A 22,690-nucleotide genomic window follows, 5' to 3' on the forward strand; every position below is an offset into this window, starting at 1 on the left:
CTTCTAAACCCTAGGAATTAAACCAGTTTATCATAGGAGGAAATATTGGTCTGCACGCCAGCTTGTATTTCTAGGAAGAATACTGAACTCTTTTTCAGAATGGGAAAAGCAAGGGAGCCTTGTAGTTTTTAATAAAGAGCTACATCTTAACAGAGGCTGCTTAATTTCTGCTGTGGACATTTTGCACTTGTTTGCAGCACAGGTACCATTTCCTTCGTACGAGAACTGGATGTTGAGAGCAAGTCAGTTCACAGCTCCTGTGACTGTAGCAAGGTGTTTCATTAGGGAAAAAAAAAAAACCCTATTCCCTAATTAGTAGACTTCATAATTCATTGTTTCGGCATCCTCGGGATTTTTAGACGACATGAAGTGTGGAAACCTGTCATGACAGAAAAAACGGAGAGGCACGTAGGAAACAATGGTTGTCTTGTGGGAAGAGCTTAAATATATGCAGCTGATCCCATGGGAACTGCTGTGGTCTATTCACCGTGTGAAAATGATGCTCTTTCAAAATAATCTTTAATCCTTTTCTTTCACTGAAAAATGTGAGAACTTTATTTGGAAATTTTAAAAGAGTATTTTAATAAGTAAATACTCTTCAAACCTAAAAATAAAGTTAGTAGCATAACATGGGGGAAAAGTTGTCCAAAATATTTCGTGACATTCTGTGGCGATCTTCATAAATCATGTCTGTGAATGTTCCTGGAAAATGTTCAGAGCAAAACTAAACAACCAGTGTATCCATGCTTGCTTTTCCCTGGTTGGCTACATGTAGGAAAGGAAGAATCCAGCAGTCTTGGAGATGATGCAAACGTACGTAACTGATCAAGGCATATCCTTTTCCCACAAAACTTTTTTTTTTTTCTCCTAAGATAGGAAATACACATTTCAAGAGAAGAGAATCCTGTCTCGTACACAAAGTAAGTTTGCTTTGAAGATAGTCCTAACCTTCCTTCTGTTCGTAAGTAAGTAAAATAAAACTAAATATTTCAAAGTTGTTGAAAACATTCACCCTCGCCCCAGACAGAATGTAAATCTAAACCTCTCTTTGTTCAATCCGTGCACGTGTGAATAACTTCACAAACTCCCGCAGGGTTTAGTAGAGCTGCTCTCCTATTTGCTTTTTTTCGTAGGACCATGTCCTAAATATTAAAGTCTGTATGGTGAAATGCACAGTCTGATTCCTGGCTCTATCATGCAGCTGTATTTTATAGTCTGCATACAGAGTGCTGAAAAGGCAAAGAATTACTGATATTGTTTTGCTTTCCCATAGCTTCTTTCATCCAGGGCATCCAAAGCACTTCATACAGCCCAGCACATTAAGCATGGCAGCATGTCCGTGAGGTAAGGAAATTGATTTTTTTTTTCTCTCTTTTTTTGTAGATAGGATAATCAAAACGTTGAGGCTGTGATTTGACCAAGGTCGCCATGGCAAAGCAAGGCCACCAGCCTCCCACTCCTTTAATGCAAGTCCCTTAATTTAAGTGGAATTCTCTGTGACATCTTTGTGTTCTGTGTCATTTACTTCAGGCCTAAATTGCTACTTAGAACTGGATCCTGTATAGTTTTCTGAGGTGGTTGGGGTGCTTTTTTGCTCTGTTCTCACAAAGTTGAAGTTTCCTTTTGCTTATCAAAGAATTGTTGGCTCATGAGGCAACTTGGTCCCTGAGTAAAGACAAGAAAGAGCAAGTGGGAGGTGCAGCTGCACCGCAGCGGTGCAGGGTGCCCTGCGTGGCCCGCGCCGCTGCCTCCGAGCAGAAGGGGCTGTGAGGAGCCCAGTGCATCGAGCAGCACCACCAGGCTCCTCCTGGAGCGCTGGAATTCCACTGGTTTTGGAGTCACCAGAGGGGCCTGTGGTTTGCACTTGGCAGCCTCTTGTCTCTGGATGCAGGGAATGTTGCTTGTGGCGCTTCTTGGTATTTGGGTTTTAGCAAGGGGGTGCATTAGCTCAGAATTTGGTTCTGTGCATTTAAGCTCCTCCAGAATAAAACTGTAAATTGGTGTGCAGTATTATGGTAATTCTCTTAGAAGCATGGTTCAACGGTTTATCAACCTTTAGGTGACTCTTACTTTGCAGTAAGTGATGTGGGACATACTGTAAAATTCATTTAACACTAAATGCAGGTGGCCTACACTTGAAATTTCTTACATTTGATGTGAGGATGTTCTCATACTTACGTTACTTAGATGTTGTGAGTATATTCTCATACTTATGTTACAGCTAAATGAGCAATATTGTGGCACTGGTCTACAGGGCTTCCCCAAAGCTTCAGTGGGATAGCACCATCTGGGTAAAACCTCCCAGCCGTTCCTTCGGTATGAATCCTTTGAAAATTGAGGAGGTGATTCTAATTTATTGCACAGTATGCTTCACTATAAATAAACTTTTTTTGATCTCCCACTTTCTTAATTTCAAAGGATTGAAATTTCAGCAGAACTGGAGTCCTTCCTAAAACTGTAGGACTGGGCTTATTATTTCAGAGTTCCACTAGCTCGTGGATGGTCTTAGGTCCACATGCCCTTTTACATGGAATTTTTATTGTTTCTCTGCTGTTACTGGAGGAATTATTTTGCAAACAGGCCAATTCACCTGCTCTAGCTCTGAAACCTGTCAGGCTAGCTTTATTCTGATTGCTCCTGATAAGGAGCTTTGGTAACAGCACTGCGAGAGACTCGCCTTGGAGGGCAACAGCTCCAAGGTCCCAGGGAAGGAAGGACTTCTGCAGTTTTCCATGAAATGGGAAACCAAGTGCTGAAATGAGAACCTGAGCTTTGAATTAGATGCAGCAACACACCGGGAAGCAGTGGGGATGGTCTGTGTTATACGCTGGGTCTGCGTGGCCATGGCTTGGAGTCTGTGACAAGCTCGAGGTGCTGCTTTGCTTCCACGTTTTGCCCATCCGGATCCCTGCCGCTCGGTCCCACGAGTGATGCGGCCGCGTGGAGCCGAGTGGGAGCCACAACCACTGCCGAGACCTTTCGCCTCCCTTCTGTCGCTGGCCGGTGCAGGACCCACCTGCACATCTGATCTCTGCTGATCTGGCAGATTCCATAATCTCCAGGCTATCCCAACAAGAAGTCACCGATAGATGATTTGAAATCTGATGAGGCATTTCAGGAAAATGACTCTGAAGCAGTTTTATTGTCCAGCCTGACCCTACTGTGGAGTGATGGAGGAGAGAAGAGTTAAAGGAAACTTTTTATAAGATATATATTGTGTTTCTCCTTAGTACCAGCTGCCTGCTAGTAGGAAACAGAATGAGCCTGTAGTGAGCAAGGAGGAGATACTTAAAGGACAATTTCTTCCTCAGAAGAGCTATACAAGATAAATCTTTTCAGCACTGTTATGTAACGTAAGTATTAAGAAGATTTGCTATAATTCCATTTCAGAGAGCTTATGGTAAGTAAATGTTTTTTAGTATTGTCCCTAATGTTGTCCATAAAAATTGCATTGGAAGAATCTGCTCGTAAGATAGAGAGGAGCCTTTGTGAGGAGCTGTGGTTGTAGGAGGGCGCTGAGCCGGGCACCCCTCGGGCCTGGGAAGCGGCGCCGCGTCGCGGAACGGCCCGTCCCAGCGACGGCTCCAGCAGAACTTCCTTCCCAAAGAGCTTCTGCACAGTTCGTGTGTGGATTTTGTAGCCCTGGTCATGAAGGGGGTTGTTAAAAGCCAAAATAAATTTCAGACCCTCTTTTGTGTTCATGTAAAGTGTTGCAGAATGACCACATTCATTCTTTTGGATAGAAACTGTGTTCTATGCTAGGTTTGCTCACCTGTTCTTCTCCTTTCAAACAGATTTCTGAGGGTTTTTCTTTTTTTTTCCCTTGCATTCTTCCCGAGGAAGGATAGCTTTCCACTAACACAGAGAGTTCTGTTTTCTCTGTTAAAAACAACTGCACTCAAGTGGAGTAGGCTTTGTATTTTGTCCTAGGAAACAGAGTGTTTCATTGAAAGATAAGGCCTCTGCATTTAAGTTCATTCTAGTCACCTGACTGAGTCACTGGTAACTTTTAGGCTGCTTTAGTCTGCGTTCCTGGCATTCCTCACTCCTGGCACTGTAATTAACAGCTTCAGGTTCACTGCGTGGAGTGGATTCCATAACTTTCCACTTGTAATGCCCTTGGATATTGCCTGTGGTAGCGCAAGAGCAAAGCAAATATTCTGCCTGTCTCAAAGAGCACAAACTATTCGTCTGTAAACGTCATTAGGAATGTCACTGTGGAGTCGCGAGCAGGTAACAAAAATCAGTTTGTGTCTAGCTGTTTCGAAGTTTTGCTTTCAAATTTGAGAATTGCTGAATGAGTGCGGTGGGCCCAATCTCCTCTGAATTTGCCCCATTACCTTCCGTTCAGTAACGGGTGTTTCATATCCTAATGATTGTTGGGAGAATCTAGCCTGTTATGCTTTGGGTTTGGGGGTTTTCTTAGCTCATATCTGCTTTTTTCTTTTTGTAAATTGAGCAAAAATCTGCCATAATGATACTAATAGATTTAGAGAAATTAAAAGAACTTAAAAGTAGACTTATGACAGATCAAACGCGGAGTGCCAACTATGCTGTTAAAATAGAGACCGTTTCAGTGAAAGATTTCCAGAAAGCTCTCGCGTTTTACATCGGTTTTGCCCTTTATTTGACTTTTATATTTTGTTTCTGAAAAATAGCATAAAATTAGAGTAACAGGCATTGAAAATGCACTATATCTCAAATAACAAGTATAACTGATCTGGTATGCTACAGCTCAGAGCTTTGTTCAGGACATTCAAAATGAACACGGATGAGCTGGGCACGGCAGTGAAGCCACATGGGCCAGCTGGAGGACCTGCTTGTTAGATCCCTGGCTGTCCTATGAAAATCAGTAAATATTCTCTATGATGTGTGTGAATGAGTAGAGAGAGAAGAGGGTAAGACTGTCTTTTTGATAGTGTGCTCTAGGTAACGTTTAGATTCATGCGAGATGTGCATATGTAGAGAGAACTCCCTGACCACCCCTGCAGACAGACGCAGGCAAGAGCTGCTTGAACCTGCTTCAATTTGGCTTCATGTGGCTGTGCCCACGTACGGCAGTGTCATCTGATGCAGACGCGTGTGGAAAACCTGATGTTCAGTGCCTTAATTCAGTTTTAATTTACATTTGTGCTGCCCCTTCATTGCTCTGTGTAGATTATGAATAGCTTTTTGGCTCTACATTCTCCTGAATTTTATATTGGCTAACATATGTCAAATCGCAAACGTCTCTCTCTTTCTTATGTAAAGCTACAGGGAAGTTCTACTCACTAGAAATGCGGAGTGTCATTTAGGCAATGTGAGCAAACAGAGGCAAACTGATCCTATTTTAGCCACTGCTTTTTGTGTATAACATTTGAAACTATCTCTTACTCTTGAAAAACCATGAATATCATGTATTTAGCATATGTCTCCCTTAATGTTATAATTTTATGTCAAATATCTGTTTTATATGTGTTATTTTATATTAGTACTCCTACACAGACACATACCAGTAGCTAAGTGGAAACTTCTTCGTTTAGAATATTAAATATTTGCATATCATATATATATATATATATATATAATGTGTGTTTATGTATGCATATCCATATAAAGGATGAAGTAAGATACATTTATCTCTTAACTTGGAAGGAACTTTTGACTAACAAAACAGCAGATAACCTTCTTCAGAGATCTATGAATTTATCTCCTCACCATTATAGGGGAAACAGTGATAAAATGGAATATACCTGTTGGCATAGCCTACAGTAGAGGCACCGCCAAGGAGGATACAAGATAGTGGCACTGGAGTGAGCAGGGGAGCTGCAGCAGCAGGAGGAAACCCTCGGGCATCCCCGAGCACCAAACTGCATTTCCCTGAAAGTGGGAAAAATAAATCCCCCTTAAGGCAAACATCTCCTCGGGGCTGCTGCCGTCACCAGCGCTGCTGCTGTCTCTGGCTTCTTTCACAAGTGTCGCTGCCACTAAGGTGACCTCCATCCTGCTGCTGCTCTGCTGCTGTGGAACTGCCCGGGGAAAAGGCGTAGTGCAGAGTTCCAGCTCCAGTGTGTGTTTTTGTGTGCCTCTGAAATGCACTATTTTATTTCTGCCCAACTGGAGGGCGACAGTACTTACAGGACTTCCCTAATAACTGCGGTTTTTCCCCCTTTAGATCATGACGAAGGAAATCTGAAGCAAAGACCTATTCCTCCAGCTCAGCTGATCAGTAGCCCCCTGGACCATTCCCATGCTGTGCTCCCTGGATCCCTTCCTGCACGCGGCGGATGCGACGTGAGCCATGCACCACCTCTTTGGGCTGGTTCTGGCCCAGAAGGACCTCTCGCGTGCGGGGGATCTCTTCTCCTTAGATGATACTGAAATCGAAGGAAGCATCTCAGAAGCTCTCGAACAAATAAGAATAATTAGTTCCTCTGTGGTAAGTAGAACCCTGTCCTTAATTATTTTGTATGATATTATGTGCAGGGGCATATACAAGCTAAATCTTTAAGATCCTAAATCTTACCTTTTGATTGGCATTCTTCAGTGTAAAATTAAAAATGTGGCTACCAAATTCAGTTCCTACTAGCTGATTCAACGTAAAAGCATTTTAAGTTGATCTTTGTCATAAGCTTTAAAACACTCTTTAGTAAAACTTCTTAAAGATGAGTAGTTTAACAGGTACACTGTGTGTGAGGTGTGCATTTGCTGTAAGTACTTCAGCAAAAAGTGTTCTGAATGAAAGGCTTACCATCTTTACTACCTTCTTTAAGTGCCATCCGGGGAAAAATAAAATGAAAAAGCCTTTTCTGCTCATATTCCCTATCTTTGCTCAGTCTGTGATGTTCTTTGAAGTGAGCTGGTCGTACAGCCTCTCAATTGGGTCCTTTGTGGTGAACGTTAGGAGTGTGTGTTTTCTCTTGGCTGTTAAAAATGTTGTACAGATTTGTGCAGGAGGACGTGGCGATAACAGGTTATATCATCAGTAAGTTATATCATCACCAAACAGTCCCAGGCCAGAGCAGTCCAGCAGCTGCTCTCAACTGACCTCCCCTGTCACCTCTTTGCCCCTGTGTTTTGCCTTTGACTTAAGATTAACTACAGTTTAACTTGGGCATAGTCCTTGGATCAGCCTTCGTTGCGTTGCAGAGACTCGAGCCTGCTGAGCCGTTTCAAAGGCCTGAAATCCACCTTTGACTGCAGAATGTAGCGCTTTGCAGGAGGGAACTGGAAGCTTTTACGAGCCTTGAGATAGTCACTAGCAGCCTGGCTGTGTTCTAAGAACAGCACTTTTCTGGCACGTTATAGCATGTGATTTTAAAATCAGTTTTGGCAACATACAAACCTCTGGCTTCCAGAGCTTTGATCACTGTGTTGCTGGTTGCCACAGGAGCTCTAAATCATCCATTAGGAAGGTCACTGTGCAGAGGCTATTCTTTTCTTTGGTAATTTCTTTGACAGCAATTCAATTTGCACAATCTTTCAGAACATTAATCAAGTTATTTTGGTTGTGGTTGCTGCTGTTTCGAATGTACTTCTACTAATCTAGCTGCAGACTCTCAGATGATGCAGAAATTCCTTCTAATGTATTTATTTGAGAGAAAACTACTGAATTTGTTACCAAATTTTTACAGACATACCAGTTTGGGTAAAACAGCTACTGCAGTCCTACTGCAGTCCGTACTGCAGTCCAAAGGCAATTATTTTTCTGCACTTTTAAGTTCCCTAAAGGTAATTCCCACTAGAGGGCATCAATGATCAATGAAATACATTATACTTTTTGTGTGTGTGTTCTTTTTTTTTTAACCAATGTAGGGCTGTTTGTTGCAATGTTAATATTCTCATATTAGAATTTGACAGGGAGCGCACATATTTTCCCCAAATGTGAGGAATTTCAGAGAAGTGTAGAGAGGACCATCCCACTTTCTGTATCCAGACAGCACCAGTCGCTGAATATGAACAGGACTTGGAACTTCCCTCACTTGCTTCTGGTTGGCTGCTTCCAACTTGTCCCAGCCAGCAACAGACTGGGAGCATTAACCCATTTGCCTGTTTATCAATACGTAATCCAAGAAGAAAATGTGTAAATGCTCTTCAACAAGTACAGGCATTTTTGGGCATACCAAGCAAAGCTCCTTGAGTGTGTCAGTCATGTATAAAGCCAGAGAGTTGCTCATGAGACAGGCCAAAATGTCTCATCTTCAGTGTCTCGCATAATGTCCTGTGAAACGGCAGCTCACACCTCAGCAGGAGCTACTCTAGCTCCGCTTCTGCGAGCTAGTGCGGAGTTTGGCACAGCCAGTTAAAATCATCTGTGCTTTACCTAGAAAAAATAAGTAATGACTCCTTCCGCCTGCCCCTTATGGTCATTGCTTTTTAGAGGAGCATAGTGTAGGTTAATCTATAGGGGTCTGTCTGTTCTGCGCCCCGTTCTCAGGGGAGAGGACTAGAATCTCTCACCCTGATGCCGTTTCTGTCACAGTGATAGTATTTCATAGCCACATGGCGTACGTGTAAATAGTTATGGGGGATTACAGGATTTTGTGATAATGCCTATTTAATCAGTTCTTATTCATTGTTGCATTAATACTAATTGAACCTAATTGTGTTTGCGTCAGGGACTCTGCGTGATGTGAAACATTTGGGGCCCTGTGTTTGGCTCGGTGGATATAACAGTTTCCCTTTGAATTGGGAGTGATGGGAGAAGAGGCCTGTGCAAGTGGGTCTTAGGTCTTGACTGTCTGGAAGCAAAAGGCCATGATTCCCACCAGAGACCACTAAAAACCATGTGATAACATAATACGATTATGGAAAAACAGCTTGTTTCATTTTAAAATTATTTTTTAATATTTATATTGAGATTTAAAGCTTGAAATGGTGAATTGTCTACAACACGATCAGCCTTTCTTTTTAATCATCCCAAACTTTTTGAAGAAAGGTGGATGTGAAGAAAACAGTTGCAGGAACTGAATCACTGTCTTAATTTCCGGGGTCTCTTTAAATGCTGTAGATTCAGTGGCCGTTGTCCTGTGTTTGCCCCAGGACTACCAGAGCAATGACAACGACCAGGCGGTGGTGGAGATCTGCGTCACTCGCATCACCAGCGCCATCCGGGAGACGGAGTCCATCGAGAAGCACGGCAAGGCGCTCGTGGCTCTCTGGGAGTCGTGCCTGGAGCACAACCTGCAGCCCTCGGGGAGGGACGAGGACACGCCGCACGCCAAAATAGCGTCCGACATCATGAGCTGCATCTTGCAGGTGGGGCGGAGTTGGCAGCGGTGCAGTATAACACACCCTGCAGCGTTCAGCACTGGCTTGCTTTTTTAAAGCAGCTGTACTTTGTTTCCTAATCATAGAATCATAGAATGCTTAGGGTTGGAAGGGACCTCTAGAGATCATCTAGTCCAACCCCCTGCACACGCAGGGTCACCTAGAGCACGTGGCACAGGACTGTGTCCAGGCGGGTTTTGAAGATCTCCAGAGAAGGAGACTCTACAACGTCTCTGGGCAGCCTGAGTGGTTGCATTGGTTTAACCACATCAACCAGTGGTTGCATTGGTTTAAAACCAAGAGGCTGACCCCAAATATTAATGTGTGTTATTCCATGTATGCAGAATCCGTTGTGGTGAATCTAAAGTTCTGGCAACTTTCTTATCTTTGGGAACATCTTGGCTGCTTACTGCCAGGTCTCATTATACCAATGTCCCATTAATTCTAAGCAATTTGCACTTCATGTAAGAATTAGTGGGAGGAAAAGAACTGTAATTTCCTGTAGTTACAGAAGGTTTTATTTGAAAACACTTAATATCAAGTCGTAGAGTATTCTTTGGCATCTTTAATGACATGAAATTTAGGTTGTCAGAAATCATGAGAGTAAGGAAAGTCTCCCTTAAAATTTTGATTGCAAATGTTGAGTCCAGATACAACACACACAACTAGCTTCCAAACTAAAATCTAATCTTGACCGTAAAACTCAATCTTTTGGCCTTAGCCAGTTAAAGAAGATTTACTTCTTAAAATATTGCTTTTAAATTGTCATCCATGTTTAACTAAAGCAGGTTTCTAAATGCAATTCCCCCTGCGATTATAAAGTTCTTTGGATGTCATCTGGAGAGAAGTTCCTTTGCCAAAGAAATGTTGGTTTGTTCACTGCAGTAAGGGAGGGAGGGAAAATGGTTTTTATTTTGGGGGCCTGATAGTCAGTTTTCAGTTCCCTCGTTCCAAAGCTCAGTTGTCTCCTTTATCTCATTGAGTGAGAGGTACCTCTCAGTCAGATCTTTTTAAGAATTGCTTTGCACTATGGATTATGTCAAAGGTGCTTCCTTAAAAGAAGTGAGGACATTATAAATGTGCATTTGCTTCTCTCAAAGGCAGCTTTATCAGCAAGCTCCTTTGCGTTTAAAAAAAAGGAAGAAAACGTAAGCTGAGTTTTTATATAATACGTGCGGAATAGTTGAAGTAATGAATATCTTACAGCTGGGTTGAATCTCACAGCATGTTGCTGTTGATACTAGCAGCAGGGAAGTCCCCTAGGTTTGCAAACTTCACAATACCGTATTTTTGAAATCTGTTTTTCATTGTCACCTTCACATTTTCCTAAGTGTGCTGACATGCCCTGATATTTACAGTGGAACAACTGAAGCCATACTCATCCTTCCATCTGAATTAATATCTTCCCTTACCTAAGTACTCTATCATCTTTATCGTGGGGGAAAAAAAATCCCATTCTTTGCAATTTTCTTAGAGCTTTTAAACCCCAGTCAGAGGGCCAGGCCTTATTTTCCTGTCCTTCCTATGTGGATTTCTAGAATATGACTTGGAGGCAGAAACTCTCTCCTACTCAGTAGTGCTTCTTAGTCAAAAGTAATGAGGCAGTATGTTGCTGTAAGCATGCTGCTACATAAAACTATTAATTTTTAGGCTTTTTCTCATTAAAGCGACAGTCCCTGGTTATGTAACACTTGCTGCAGCGAGCTGTCCTACGTGCAGGACTTGCCGGAGCGCGTTCCCGCTCGGGGCCGGTGCCGGCGCCGCGGCGGCCTCCGTCGCTGACAGGTCTCTGCGCTGGGAAGTCCTCGTTGCCACCTCTCCTTGGCTCCTGCCCTGCTTGACCAGCACAAACGCAGCCCTAATGAGGCTCCATCCTGCTCTCCGGGAGGCTGGTGGGAGAGAGGGGCAGCTGCTGCCGACGGAGGCAAAGGGCCTCGTGAGCTGGATGGGGAACAAGAGGATTTGGGGGATTTGGGCTCACCCTCCCCCCAGATCTAAATTTATTTTTTCAAGGCCGCTCCAGATAAGCATGTGTTAAGTGAGCGCTGCCTTTTTTTCCGCTGTTTTGTTGCTTTCTGTAACATCTGGGTCCCAGTGGTTGACTGTGATTTCAGATGCTAATTAAATACAATCATATAGCAGGATTATTTTCAAAAACAATGATGTAATCCACTTTCAAAGAGCTGGTCGAAGGCGACTGAAGATGAGAGGAAAGCAGCGGCTGAGGAGGTCGGGTCCTCAGTTACACACAGCCCATCTGCACGCGCCCATGGCGAGGGCAGCGAGGCCGACGCCGCAGCCGTGCTCGGCGCAGGGTCCCGCACGCGGAACTGCAGGAGGAACCAAGGGAACGTGAAGACGCTCCCTGGGTCACTGAAGACCGAATTTATCTGTGCTCAGTGCCACCCATAGAAAATTTCAGCTGACCCTGGAGTTCAGTGAAATGGGCTGGGATTTAAGAAAGGAAATCTTAATTAGCAGAGGAAAATTGATGATCGTGTAGTGAAGTGATTACCTTATGAGCAAGTCTGCTAAAGAGACCTCCCTGGATAGGTTTGATTTCAAAGTTAATGACATCTTTTTTTCTCTCTCTTCTGTCCTTCCAAAAAAAAAAAAAGGCTTTGTTTTTATTTACTTCACAAAAACATCATGAACCTGCAGTTTGGAAAGAGTTGTTTGCATTCAATGAGCAATGCTATAGGGTTTTAGTTTTGATTTATGGCCTTGGACTCTTGTTGTTCTTTGCAGCCATTCTCTTGCCTTGCTCTGAGTTTCTAAAAACCAACAAACAAATGAAACGAGAAAGAAACCTCAGTGCTAGGCTGAATGGAAGGGAGATCCTGTACGGAAAGGGTCCCCACAAGAAGTATCTGCTCTGTGTGAATGGTGGGTAAGGTTTCTGCCACCACAGGGTCACAGAAGGGTTGAGGTGGGAAAGGACTTGTGGAGATCGTCTAGTCCAACTCCCTGCACAAGCAGCGCACTAGGGCGCGTTGCCCAGCGCCACATCCAGACGGGTTTGAACATCTCCAGAAGGAGGGTCCACAGCCTCCCTGGGCAGCCTGTGCCAGGGCTCTGTCACCCTCACATCCATCTTCTCTGATAACGACAAACACAGAACGTGTTGTTGGAAACATTCCCACACTTCGCATCCCCACGCTTGCTGCTCCTCGGGCCGAAGGCAAGGCTAGCCATGTCATTAGCATATCCCAATGGAGTAGTTTTAAATTTCTTTGCTCTTTCCTTGCAGCCTAACTGCAGTGGTGTTACCAACATATAACCTCTCTCGATCTGTTTTTTGCCTTTTTCTTCTTTGATATATATATTTTTTCAATTCTCATCAGCATGAGACTTTTTTAATGATTTTTTTTTTCAGACACTTACTTTTCCATGTGCTTTCTTCTTCTTGCAGAATTACAATCGACCTCCAGTAATGGCCTTAGCTGTCCCAGTGGCCGTGAAATTTCTTCAGAGGGGAAATAAGGAACTGTGTAGAAACATGTCAAGTTATCTGTCGCTGGCTGCAATTGCCAAAGTGGATCTGCTGGCTGATCACACAGATGCCATTGTCAAAAGTGTCCTTCAAGGTATGAGTAAGTGAGATTTTTGCATTTTGTCCTGCAGTAACCATTAGGTTGGTTAGGTAGGCTGTAGTAGGATATATACAGACATACAAATACATATTGTTCATAAAATATGATATATGTGTTTTATACGGCCATATAAAATGTCCATAAAGACTTATCTATAAAATGTATCAGGCACAATCTAATAACAGAGCATACCAAGGAAGAATCTTCAGGAATATGAGTTCAATAAACCCTAATGACTGTGAAGTTTCATTCCAGACTAGATGATCTGAGGAGCAGGAAATCTATCTGTATGTGTTAATGCATGGTACTAATGGACTTCAAATTAGAAGCTATTATATGAGACACTAGTTACTGGGCTCTTATCCTTTCTATTCTTATCACTGGCAATATTCCAGAATTTAAATGGGATACAATAAAGCCAATTCTGTAGCAAAGCAGTCGGAGGTAAAATTTAAAAGCTTTGTTGTTTGTACTTTGTTCTTGTCTGTGTGATTAGCTTTAAGTGGAATTTGTTGCTAGATTCTGTAGACTTGCTCTTACAGTTTTTAAAATAAAAGCAGTTTTGCATAATTCTACAAAAGGAAGTCAAGTGTATTTGAAGCAGTAAGTTTACAAGACTTGTTAGGGTCCTATTACGGTAGCAAAGTTACAGCTTGTTAATTTTTTGGAGTAGGTGTGATGACTGTAAGTGTAGTAATAGCTGTGTAGTTTTTTCAAGAATGTCATTCTCAAGATATTAAGCCTTCAAATCAAATGTGTGCATTCTATATTTCCTCAATTTTTCTTTTTGGGAAATATTTTTATGGCATTTTATGGAGAGATTGCCAAATCCAAAAGTAATTTGTTGCTTAAGACATTGCGGTAAGGGTTTTTTTCTGTCTACTTTGTTTAAGGACAGACATGTGATAAATATGTATGAGCTATGCGATAATAGTGAGGGAGTAGAATCCAAGGAAAGAATTTTGCTAATAACTTACTAACCACACAGATAATTCTTTTAAGACTCATGACATTGCTATTTAATTTTTAACATTTTGTATTACCTTTGGGAATACGGTGCTTTCAGTGGGAAGAAGTGAAACAAGTTTGATATAGTCATAGGTCTAGGAAAAAAAGCAACAGAACCCCACAACTGTTTGAAGGTTTCATTAGGCCTCTGCTTGCTCTTTTTATGTATTTATATTATTCTACCAGCAGATGTTGCTATGGACATCAGAGATGGAAATTGCAGATTAGGAAAGGGCACTCTAAAAAGGCAAAATGCTCAGTTTTGCATACTGGGTTAATTGCACTGTGCATAATTCGTATTTCGGTCATGAAAAGGTTGGTTTCCAGCAAGCTAAGAACCATGGTTAAAGCCTAAAAGTGCTTGCTGAAGGGAGAAGGGAAGCAAGAGGATAATCTGCTAAATGTGGATTTGCAGAGCAGTGTGCAGACAAAGGGCCTTATTCTGCTGCTGTGCACGCTGGGCTCCCTCTAATGGCACTAGTGAAGCTGATAGCGGAATTTGGCCCCTTGCCTGAGAGCTAACTGGATTTTTGACTACCTGGGGCAACTGCTCAGCTGCATAATCAATTTCTTATCTTATTAGCCAAAAAAGAGCTCTTTAGGGAGGCTGCTTAACTACTCTGTTCCGTTTAGTGCGAACTCGGCTTCTGAGCACGTGGCTCTGGGTCCCGCGTGCGGCACCGACAAGTTCATCGGGAGACGGGATCGGGCAGATCCGTCCCTGTTTCCAGGGGAGAGCTGCAAAACTGCCCTATGGTCGTTGCTATAATCCAGGGGTGCCCTGGCTCCCCCATCTCCTCAAGAACATGGTTCTTGTTCTTCGCCCTTGTTCCTTCTCCGTGCTCTAGTTGGGCTGTGCCGCCTCTTCCGTGTTCAGAGCCCAAACTCCCTCAAAATACTAGCACTACTGTTTACTTCCAAACATCCCAAGCTGTGATGGCCAAAGAGTACCTAAATGGGGAAAGGAGGACGTGCTCAGTGAAGAAGAGACATTTATGCAAGCAGGTGTCACTCTTGTGCTTGGTTGGAGAGTCACGACGTGGGTCTATAGAGGTGCCTTAACCCTGCTCGTGTGCTTGACTTGTGGTGCTGGAGAGGAGGAGGCCAAACTGTGGGAAAGGTTTGCTTGGGATAAAGGGAAAAACAAAAGTGCCTGGAAGGAAACTGGCAGTTGAATGCGGAGAAGGGAAGAGCAGGAATTGTGCTTGGTGCCCTGCCAAACCAGGACGGAGATACCAGAGGCCGCTTCAAAGAGGAAGCGCTTCAGCTACGAGGTACCGCAAGAAGAGCCGGTAGGAAGGGCTCGCAGGAATCTTGTTGAGGATTTTGCTTGTTCTGCTGTATTTCACATAGATTTGTTTTCATTTAATAGAGGGCAGTGTACGGACTAAGAGGATCTGAGAGCATTGTTGCCCTTGCACAATGTTTGTCAGTATTTTTCTTAGTGCTGAAGATGCCTCTTCCGCTGGCAGCAGATGAGCAGAGGTTGTCTTTCATAGTTGCAAATTATTTGCAGATATTACTAAGTGTTTATTTATTTATTTTAATAATGCTAAACACTTAAATTGACGTGTGTGCCTATTGCATGGTAGCAGCAAATAGATCTGCTATTTTTACCTGGGATATTTTTACCTGAACTAAGCAGTATTGCCACCATGTCAGAACAGATCATAGCGCTGTAACTGTGCAGCATGAGCCTCCAGGATGGCAGAGCAGTGGAAGGTCCCTTGTCGTGACTTTCTCTTACTGCTTTCGTGTCAAGGGAGGAAGGATGCGGTAGCTGCGTGGTGCTTGGGGATGGGTGTAACGGCAACGGGGCAGGAAACTTCAGAGTGTGGTTGTAGAGAAATAAGAATTGCTTTGAATAAGACATTCACCGTGATTATTTGTTCAGCAGCTTCGAGGTGTGGTGAAGAATCGTTCCCATGTAAATTGCTACAAATTCAGCTCGTTATTCATTGCGCTCTGCAGGCAGTTTGCAGCCAGTGTCTGCTCTCTGAGTGTGCTTCTTACGTATACCGCATCCAGCCCTTCTTTTTTGCCTGGATGTTAGATAAGCTTGTGTACCCCGGGCTGAGAACTTCTGCTCCTGCTTGGTCTGTGAATGGCTTTGCCACTCCATGTTCATCACTTCTGTCTTGTGCAGCCCTCCTGGGAGTATCAAAAGCTGATTCCTTTGGACATCCAAACATCTGTTGAAGCTGAATATGCTCTTCTAGGATAGGCACGCTGAATTTTCAATGCGTGGAAGGCCAACATTACCTACTCGGTACTGATGGAGTTTGCCTGGGGATACCTCAGAAACAGCCTTTCCTTTGTCCCCGGGCCCTGTGCTTGTGCAGCCTTGGGCTGACACGTCATCTCTTTAGGAGCAGCTCTGTCCATACGGGAAAAGCCTGGGAGCGGGAGATTCTCCCATAGGGCAGCATTCACAACAGGGAAGAGTGCTTAGATTTCAGTCTTCTAGTGGTCTCTCCAGTTGTATGAGATATTGATATTTATATTCTTTACATTCTTTTTCTATTAGTAAGTAGAAACAATTGTGATTTTTTAAAAAAAACAAGGAAAGGAAAAGCTCCAAGCTCGTACTTATTTTCAGAGTTCTACTTCATGAAAAGGGCAGAAAGTATTACTTTAGTAAAGTATCTTTATTTACAGAACAACTTTACAAAAATAATTTCAATAAAATTATTACCAAGTGCATTTACAATATAATACAGCTGCCTTCTTTTTCTCAAAATGTAACATCAGATTATTATGGAGGATATTACTTTTATATGTTAGATCACCCCATGGCATAAATAAAGTTTCAAACAAGGAACTAGTTTTGTTATAGCCTACGAATTGCTACTGGTAATAAACAACGCGCTCCTGGGCTACAGGGTTCCTCTGTACAGTCTCTCTACACTATAGAAACGGGTGACGGGAGGCAGGAGCTGCCGTGCGGGGGGAGCTCGGCCCTGCACCCGCCGGGTTCATCCCAGCACAGATCCAAGGAGCCAAAACTCTGCTCTCAACTGGCCGCGGTGGCACTCGCTTCTATAAATCTGAAAGCGCTAAGCTAGGGAGACAGCAGTTGTCTGACCTCAAGAACAGCTTTTCCAATGTCATTCCTTGATGTGGTTTTTCAGTGTTTTGCCAAAACAGCAGGCAGAGATCAAATTCCATCTCCACGGTACCTCCTTTGGTAAACTTACAATGCTAATCTTCCTTGGGAATTTGAGGCTCGGGCTCCTAAGGCTCTGTGTACTTATACATATTGGTATTCTTCTCGGAGTTAACTATGTTTTTTGGTTCAGAATCTACTTTGTCAGTTTTTAAGAAACATACTGAGCTCCTCCGTATGGCAAAACTTCCGTGACTCCCCACCCGATGATGTTGCCCCTGATGCTGCAAGCATCTTCTCCGCTCTGCACGGCTACTTCTTCATTGCTCAGGACTCGGTCCCACATATTAAAGCCAGTTAATTTCCCTGAGAAGGCCAATGCTTCATCAAATCCCCCTCCAACACAGCAACCGTTCTTTTCCTGGCCGAGCTGCAGAATTCCTCCGTCTGGGACCGTGTGAGCGTCGGCGATTTCGGAGGTGGTGGCCACGAGCTCCCCGTTTACCCACAGCGTTGCAGTTCCATTTCCTGAGCTCCAGGCGCCACAAAGATGGATCCACTTCCCAGCAAAAATCACGTTTTGGGCCGTCAGCCTGTGCTGGTTACTACCTACAGCAAGCACCGCAGATCCCCGGCTGAGATAAAGCTGAATTTCGTATGGATTCATCTTTGTTCCATAGGAGAATACAATAGTTTTGTCCAAAATCTCAGTCGCTTTGAGCCAAATACAGGCCGTGAAGGAGCGGAGTGTCATGGCCGCAGTTGGGTGAACACTCCCAAATATCTTTTTGGAACGCATTGGGAATAAAATTGCTGTTTCGCACCCTGAAAAAGTTAGAGAGGAGAAAGATTATCTTATGTAAATGAAAAATCTTACATATAAAAAATATATAAATCTCATATAAATGAAAAACTGCGTATTTTCACATGCACAATGAGGACCTTGAGTTACGCTCGCTTCCTTTCAAAGGGAGCTGTGAACTGAGCTCCTCTGCTGGGTGTTTTGTAGCATGTGAAGCTCTCTCAGCTGCCGGCTGAATTTGCTCACTGCTCTGCATGGGAATGGGAATGACAACGCTCCTTCAGCAGGACAGGCCTTTCCTGCTGCTGCTGAAGGGTGTTGCTGGCTGGGACCATGAAAAGCTACAGCGAGGCTTGATGCTGCCTGTCTGCCTTGGTGGCCCCTCCTGCAGAGTGTGCAGAAGGCAGTGCCCTGGGCTCTGGAGACCTCGTTGAAGAGGTTCCCTCATTTCTGGGTCGCCTAGGGAAATCGGCGCTCTGCTCTAGGCCGTTTTGTTGGGAAGTTGAAGGTAAGTGGAGTAATACCTCGCTGTTCCGTGCGTGTCTTTAGCCTCTGTGTTTTTGCAGTGTGGTGGTAGGAGAACAGCAGTATTGTGGTAAGGGGTTGGATTCAGTGGTCTATGAAGCTGGAGATTTTGGGCAGTCCAGTGCACCTGTGATAACATGAGCTTGCAGATGAGGCTTGTGGAAGAGGGACACTGGGTAGTTACGTGATAGCTGCATAACACTTTGCTGTACTAGATACCTGAGCATCGTTCTAAGAGCGCCAGAGGGACCTGGGGCACATCCACCCGGTGCAGTGGAGTCTGGTGGAGCGAAGAAGTGCCCGGACTAGCAGGATTACCTAGGAGCTAGGTAAAGGGGGGAATGATGAAGCGACTTCCCCAGCCTTCCGCTCCATAGCGGGGCAGCAGAGGCCGGGACAGGCCCTGAGGGCAGCGGGAGAGCACGGATATGCGCGTGGATCCGGATATGCACGTGGGTTGCCGAGAGGTATTTAGGTGCCTATGTTTAGACTCCCTTTTGAAAGTCAAGCCCTAATCTTTTGTGTCTTGCTGTTGGTCCATCCGCTATCTGGAACGCAGGATGTGACAAGACAAGCGCTGTCAGCTCCGAGGAGCTGAAATGGCCCAGGCCACTCTTGGTGCTTGCGCGCTGGGAGCTGCATGTCAGGACCTGTTCTGGTCACATCGATGGGGATCCCTAACCCTTGTGCAGGTTTATCCTAGGTTAACTAGCACCTAGCACAAAGCAAGCTGCATTGTCTGCAGTTGAGACTGCTCAAGAGCAGTTTCAAACCCTGCCTAGTTCCCTGTCCTCTGTGAACATCTGCCCTGATGTTTTCTTGCAGCTGGTCCCAAGAGGCACCTCCAGCAGAGGAGGGTGGGACGGGCCCTGTTGGAAGGTGTGAGTGAGAAGTCAGGACAGTTGCTTTCTTTAGCAACTGATGGTCATTAACTTTCACATGCACTGGTTGAACGTGGAAATAAAATGAGTGATATTTTTAGAGCAGTTTGTCTGCCATCTTCAGTTAGTTAATATGCTGATAGTAGAAATTAGGTTAGTAAACCACTAGCAAAAATTCATGAAGCTTAGAAAAGTCATTGGGCATTTTGAAATGCCACTTACTGCTCTCTCATTGCTGTGTAGAACTGAATGTTGTAAGTGACATAGGGAAAAGGCAGCCCCCTGCTACAGTTAATCTGATTGATTTCCTGTTTAAGCAAGCTGCAGGATCAAAAATGTCTAGAAATATTTGCTTTCATGAATGAAGGGCTGTTTGTGTCTGTCAGGATTATGCTGATGCATTTTTTCACAGACTGCTTCCTTTGGACTTTGAGCAAAGTTTACACTCTATCATTCTCACTTTTGAGAGGGAGAGAGTGAGTGGGGGACAGTAAGTAACTGTAGGGGATACTCCTTAAAATGCTACTTAGAAACACTGTTGTGAAACAGCTTTTTAATTAGCAAGCTTTCTGGCCTTGTTATCAAGGACTAAATAAAATTAAAAACAGCCTCGCTGAAGAACAAATAGTGTGATTAGAAAATCCCTCTGGAGTACGTCTGGCAATAGTTCAAGATGTGAGAAATTAAAGGCAATTTATAACAGTTGCCTTGGAGAGAGAGAGAGAGAAAAAAAAAGTCTGGGGAGACCCTGGAAGTACTTAAAAATGAATCTTTAAGAAGAAAAAATAATACAGAAATATATATTCCTTATAGACTATAGAGTGACAGATGCTGATCTTTCTTCTGTAGTGTAAATTGGGACTAAATTCAGTAAAAGCAGAGGAATTAATCTGGATTTCCACTGATGAGACTGAGGTCAGAGCTGGTCAGGTTTGCTCTCACCTTGCACATACTGACTGGGAGGTGGAGGAGGAGAGAGTGCCTTTTGGAAGGCAAGATTGTTGTCTGTCAAAAGAACGTGCTGCATGGTCTACTCCCAGTACCCCAAAATGACCAAAATTTTATAGTAAACAAGGCAGTAAAAGCATTTTTTTTTCTTGCTTATAATGCTGAGGTCTTGCTCTACCACTGGATAGATTTTTGCCTTAGCTTGCAGAATACTTTGACATTAACTGTTGCTGCATTTGTGTTTTAACAGGCATTTGCAAGTCACTGCTTTTACTCTTTTCCATGGTAAGAAGCGCCTTAAGGAGTCAGTCAGTGCTGCCCGGGTGGCTGACAAGCCTGGTGTAACTGCTCGCCCAACTGTGTCTCTGCACACACAGCTGCACGGCCTGTGAGTGTAGGGGTTTTCCACTTCCTACTCTTCAGAAAACGTGCAGAGTTATCCAGTAGATAGAATTATATACAGCATAGTTATATTGTTCATGTAGCAATTTGCATCTATGCTTTTACACAGAGAGGGGTCTGTTCCGTCATCCCCAAGTTTCTGGGGGAAACGATATGTTGGGTATCGTATTACAGGGCATAGGAAAAATGAAACGAAACTTGAGATATGAGCTCATCCTTCTGCAGCCACCTCACTTGCTGACCAATAGAAACACTACAGAAGGGAAAAAAAAGTCATGCAATGTAACAGTTTTTTCCTGCTTGGGGAAAGCTATTCCGTCCTGATCCTTGCATGCAATGGAAGTGTCCTCCTGGACACGGGAACATGATGAGCTGCTGCGGGCTGGCAGCACCATCAGTCCTTGGATCTAGAGAGGAGAAGGCAGGAGCTAGTGTAGGAGGAAGCAGTTGCTACGTACGTGGAGAGACGAAGAGGCTTCAGTGACTAGTGAGAATGTGTGGAATGACCAGCCGCAAAGGTAAAAGGTGAGAGGATGTGTTTTGTAAGTTAGTCTGCGTAAAATATTTGCTGCTCTTTGGCAACAGTGTGAATGTGGGAGAGGTCCAGGAGGCACCTGGCTGGTGTACCCTGCGTCAGGACTTTGGTTAGACCCTTCTGGGACCCCACACTTGCAAAGCTCAGTGGTTCTCTTTAGAGAAAATTCAGCAGGTCTCCTGCTTGTGAATATACAGACTGCTCACAACTACCGTGTTGTTCGCGGGGTCCCTCTGGAGCGAGGTGCAAAGGAAGGCGCGTTCAGCAGGGCTGTCCTAGTGCCTGTTGGGACAAGCCCAGAAGAGCTCTCGGGAGCACGTGAGGCGCTGCACTTACCTGCTGGCAGGAGGTGCTGAGCTGCCCACTTCTGGGATGCCTTCAGGTCAGCTCTGGTCTGCTGTAGCTCTTTCCACAGCGCGTTCAGAACGAAGTCATCTCCGCTGCCGTGACCGAGCTTGTCCTGCTGCTGGAGCGCCGTCTCCTGGAGCTCCTCCTCGGGGCCGCGGCGCCAGGCGCTCTCCAGCCGGCCCAGCCTGCTGGACACGTTGCGGCTCAGCTGCAGGATGTGCTCGAGGACCTTGCTCTGCTCGGCCTCGTGCAGCCTCCTGCCTTGCTGAGCTTGCTCGTCGCTCCTCGCCAGCGCCTGCTCCGCCTGGGCCGCGGCGAGGGAGGTGGCCTTCTCCGCGGCCGCGGTGACCGCGCTGGCCACGCTGCCCGTGAGCCGGCGCAGCTCCGCCTGCAGCGCCTGCACTTCCACCTTGAGGATCTCGTCGATGGCCTGCAGCATCATGTTCTCCTTCATCTGCGAGTTCTCAAGCATGATGAAGAGCTTGTCCCACTCTGTGTGTTCCCGCTGGCAGTCGCACGAAGCTGCTGGAACGCAAGATACAGATGTTTGCTATTTCTTTGTACTTACGTTTACAGACAGAAGAGTTATTTAGCAAAGTCTGCCTCTCTGCAGCACTTATGTGCTCCAGCTGCCAGTGTGTCTATATTGAAACAGAGGTAAAGCAGCGTGCATGAGGTAAATTTAAAATGTAGTGCCATCCCCAGTATTTCCTGGGAAAACTGAAAAATAAAGAGTATAAAGGAAATTCCGAGGGACATTGTTCAAGTACTCCAACATTTGCTATCCATAATAATCTCCTTGTACAAGCGCATGCTTTTCCTTTTAAAAAACACAATGCTTGTAATAACTGTTATGAGAGCTAAGCAACAAAGAATGCAATTCCGCACTGGGGAAGAGAGAGCCAGTTTAAATCTACTTACTTTCCTCGGGACCAAGAACCGGACCTTCAATTTCATTATCCAGGTTCACATACATGAGATCATAGTCATCATCTCCGTGCAGAGCAGAAACAGAAGCCCTGAAAACACAAAACAGCATAAGCAGGGAAAGCATGTCTTGAGGCAGCATTCTCCAGCTGTTTCCTAAAAGTATCGGAGCCGCCTGGAGCTAAAGGTCCCGAGCGGAGACAAGACGCGGAGCGAGCGGCGGAGAGCCCCTAATAAATGCTCCGAGTGCCTCGGCTTGAATGAATGAGCGCAGCGAGTGCCAGGGTGTAATAGGAGCCCCGCGATGTTGTCCTTGGCGGGAGGCGGGGGGCGTGCAGCTTGCTCAATCGCACCCTGCAGCCCGCG

The 22,690-nt window shown here is 44.6% G+C and overlaps 2 protein-coding genes across 4 annotated transcripts in view; one reads left to right on the plus strand and one right to left on the minus strand.

Annotated features, from left to right (window-relative positions):
• Nucleotides 1-6,280: 6,280 nt before the first annotated feature.
• The window catches only part of VEPH1 (ventricular zone expressed PH domain containing 1), a 68,411-nt gene continuing 52,001 nt past the window's right edge, over nucleotides 6,281-22,690 (plus strand). For all 3 annotated transcript variants that reach the window (XM_088530455.1, XM_088530456.1, XM_088530457.1), the window contains exons 1-3: nucleotides 6,281-6,418; nucleotides 9,022-9,237; nucleotides 12,662-12,836. In XM_088530455.1, coding sequence (XP_088386581.1) covers nucleotides 6,281-6,418; nucleotides 9,022-9,237; nucleotides 12,662-12,836 — 529 coding nt within the window. The remainder of the gene's footprint in view (nucleotides 6,419-9,021; nucleotides 9,238-12,661; nucleotides 12,837-22,690) is intronic.
• Nucleotides 16,837-22,564, minus strand: PTX3 (pentraxin 3). Its single transcript, XM_088530458.1, has 3 exons — nucleotides 22,319-22,564; nucleotides 21,386-21,922; nucleotides 16,837-17,781 (listed from the first exon to the last, which is right to left on the minus strand). The coding sequence occupies exons 1-3, from the start codon at nucleotides 22,464-22,466 to the stop codon at nucleotides 17,168-17,170; spliced, it is 1,299 nt and encodes a 432-aa protein (XP_088386584.1). The 5' UTR covers nucleotides 22,467-22,564; the 3' UTR covers nucleotides 16,837-17,167.

This window comes from Tinamus guttatus, unplaced genomic scaffold, assembly GCF_059628265.1.
Source record: "Tinamus guttatus ecotype Peru unplaced genomic scaffold, ASM5962826v1 Tinamus_guttatus_pri_ptg000376l, whole genome shotgun sequence".
Classification (NCBI taxonomy): domain Eukaryota; kingdom Metazoa; phylum Chordata; class Aves; order Tinamiformes; family Tinamidae; genus Tinamus; species Tinamus guttatus.

Excerpts from the sequence above, each read along its gene's own strand:
- PTX3 (XM_088530458.1), bottom strand. The coding sequence starts at position 22,466 with ATGCTGCCTCAAGACATGCTTTCCCTGCTTATGCTGTTTTGTGTTTTC. Across the intron at positions 21,923-22,318 it reads GGTTCTTGGTCCCGAGGAAA|CAGCTTCGTGCGACTGCCAG; the intron begins GTAAGTAGATTT and ends CTTGCGTTCCAG. Across the intron at positions 17,782-21,385 it reads TCAGCACCTCCTGCCAGCAG|GGTGCGAAACAGCAATTTTA; the intron begins GTAAGTGCAGCG and ends TAACTTTTTCAG.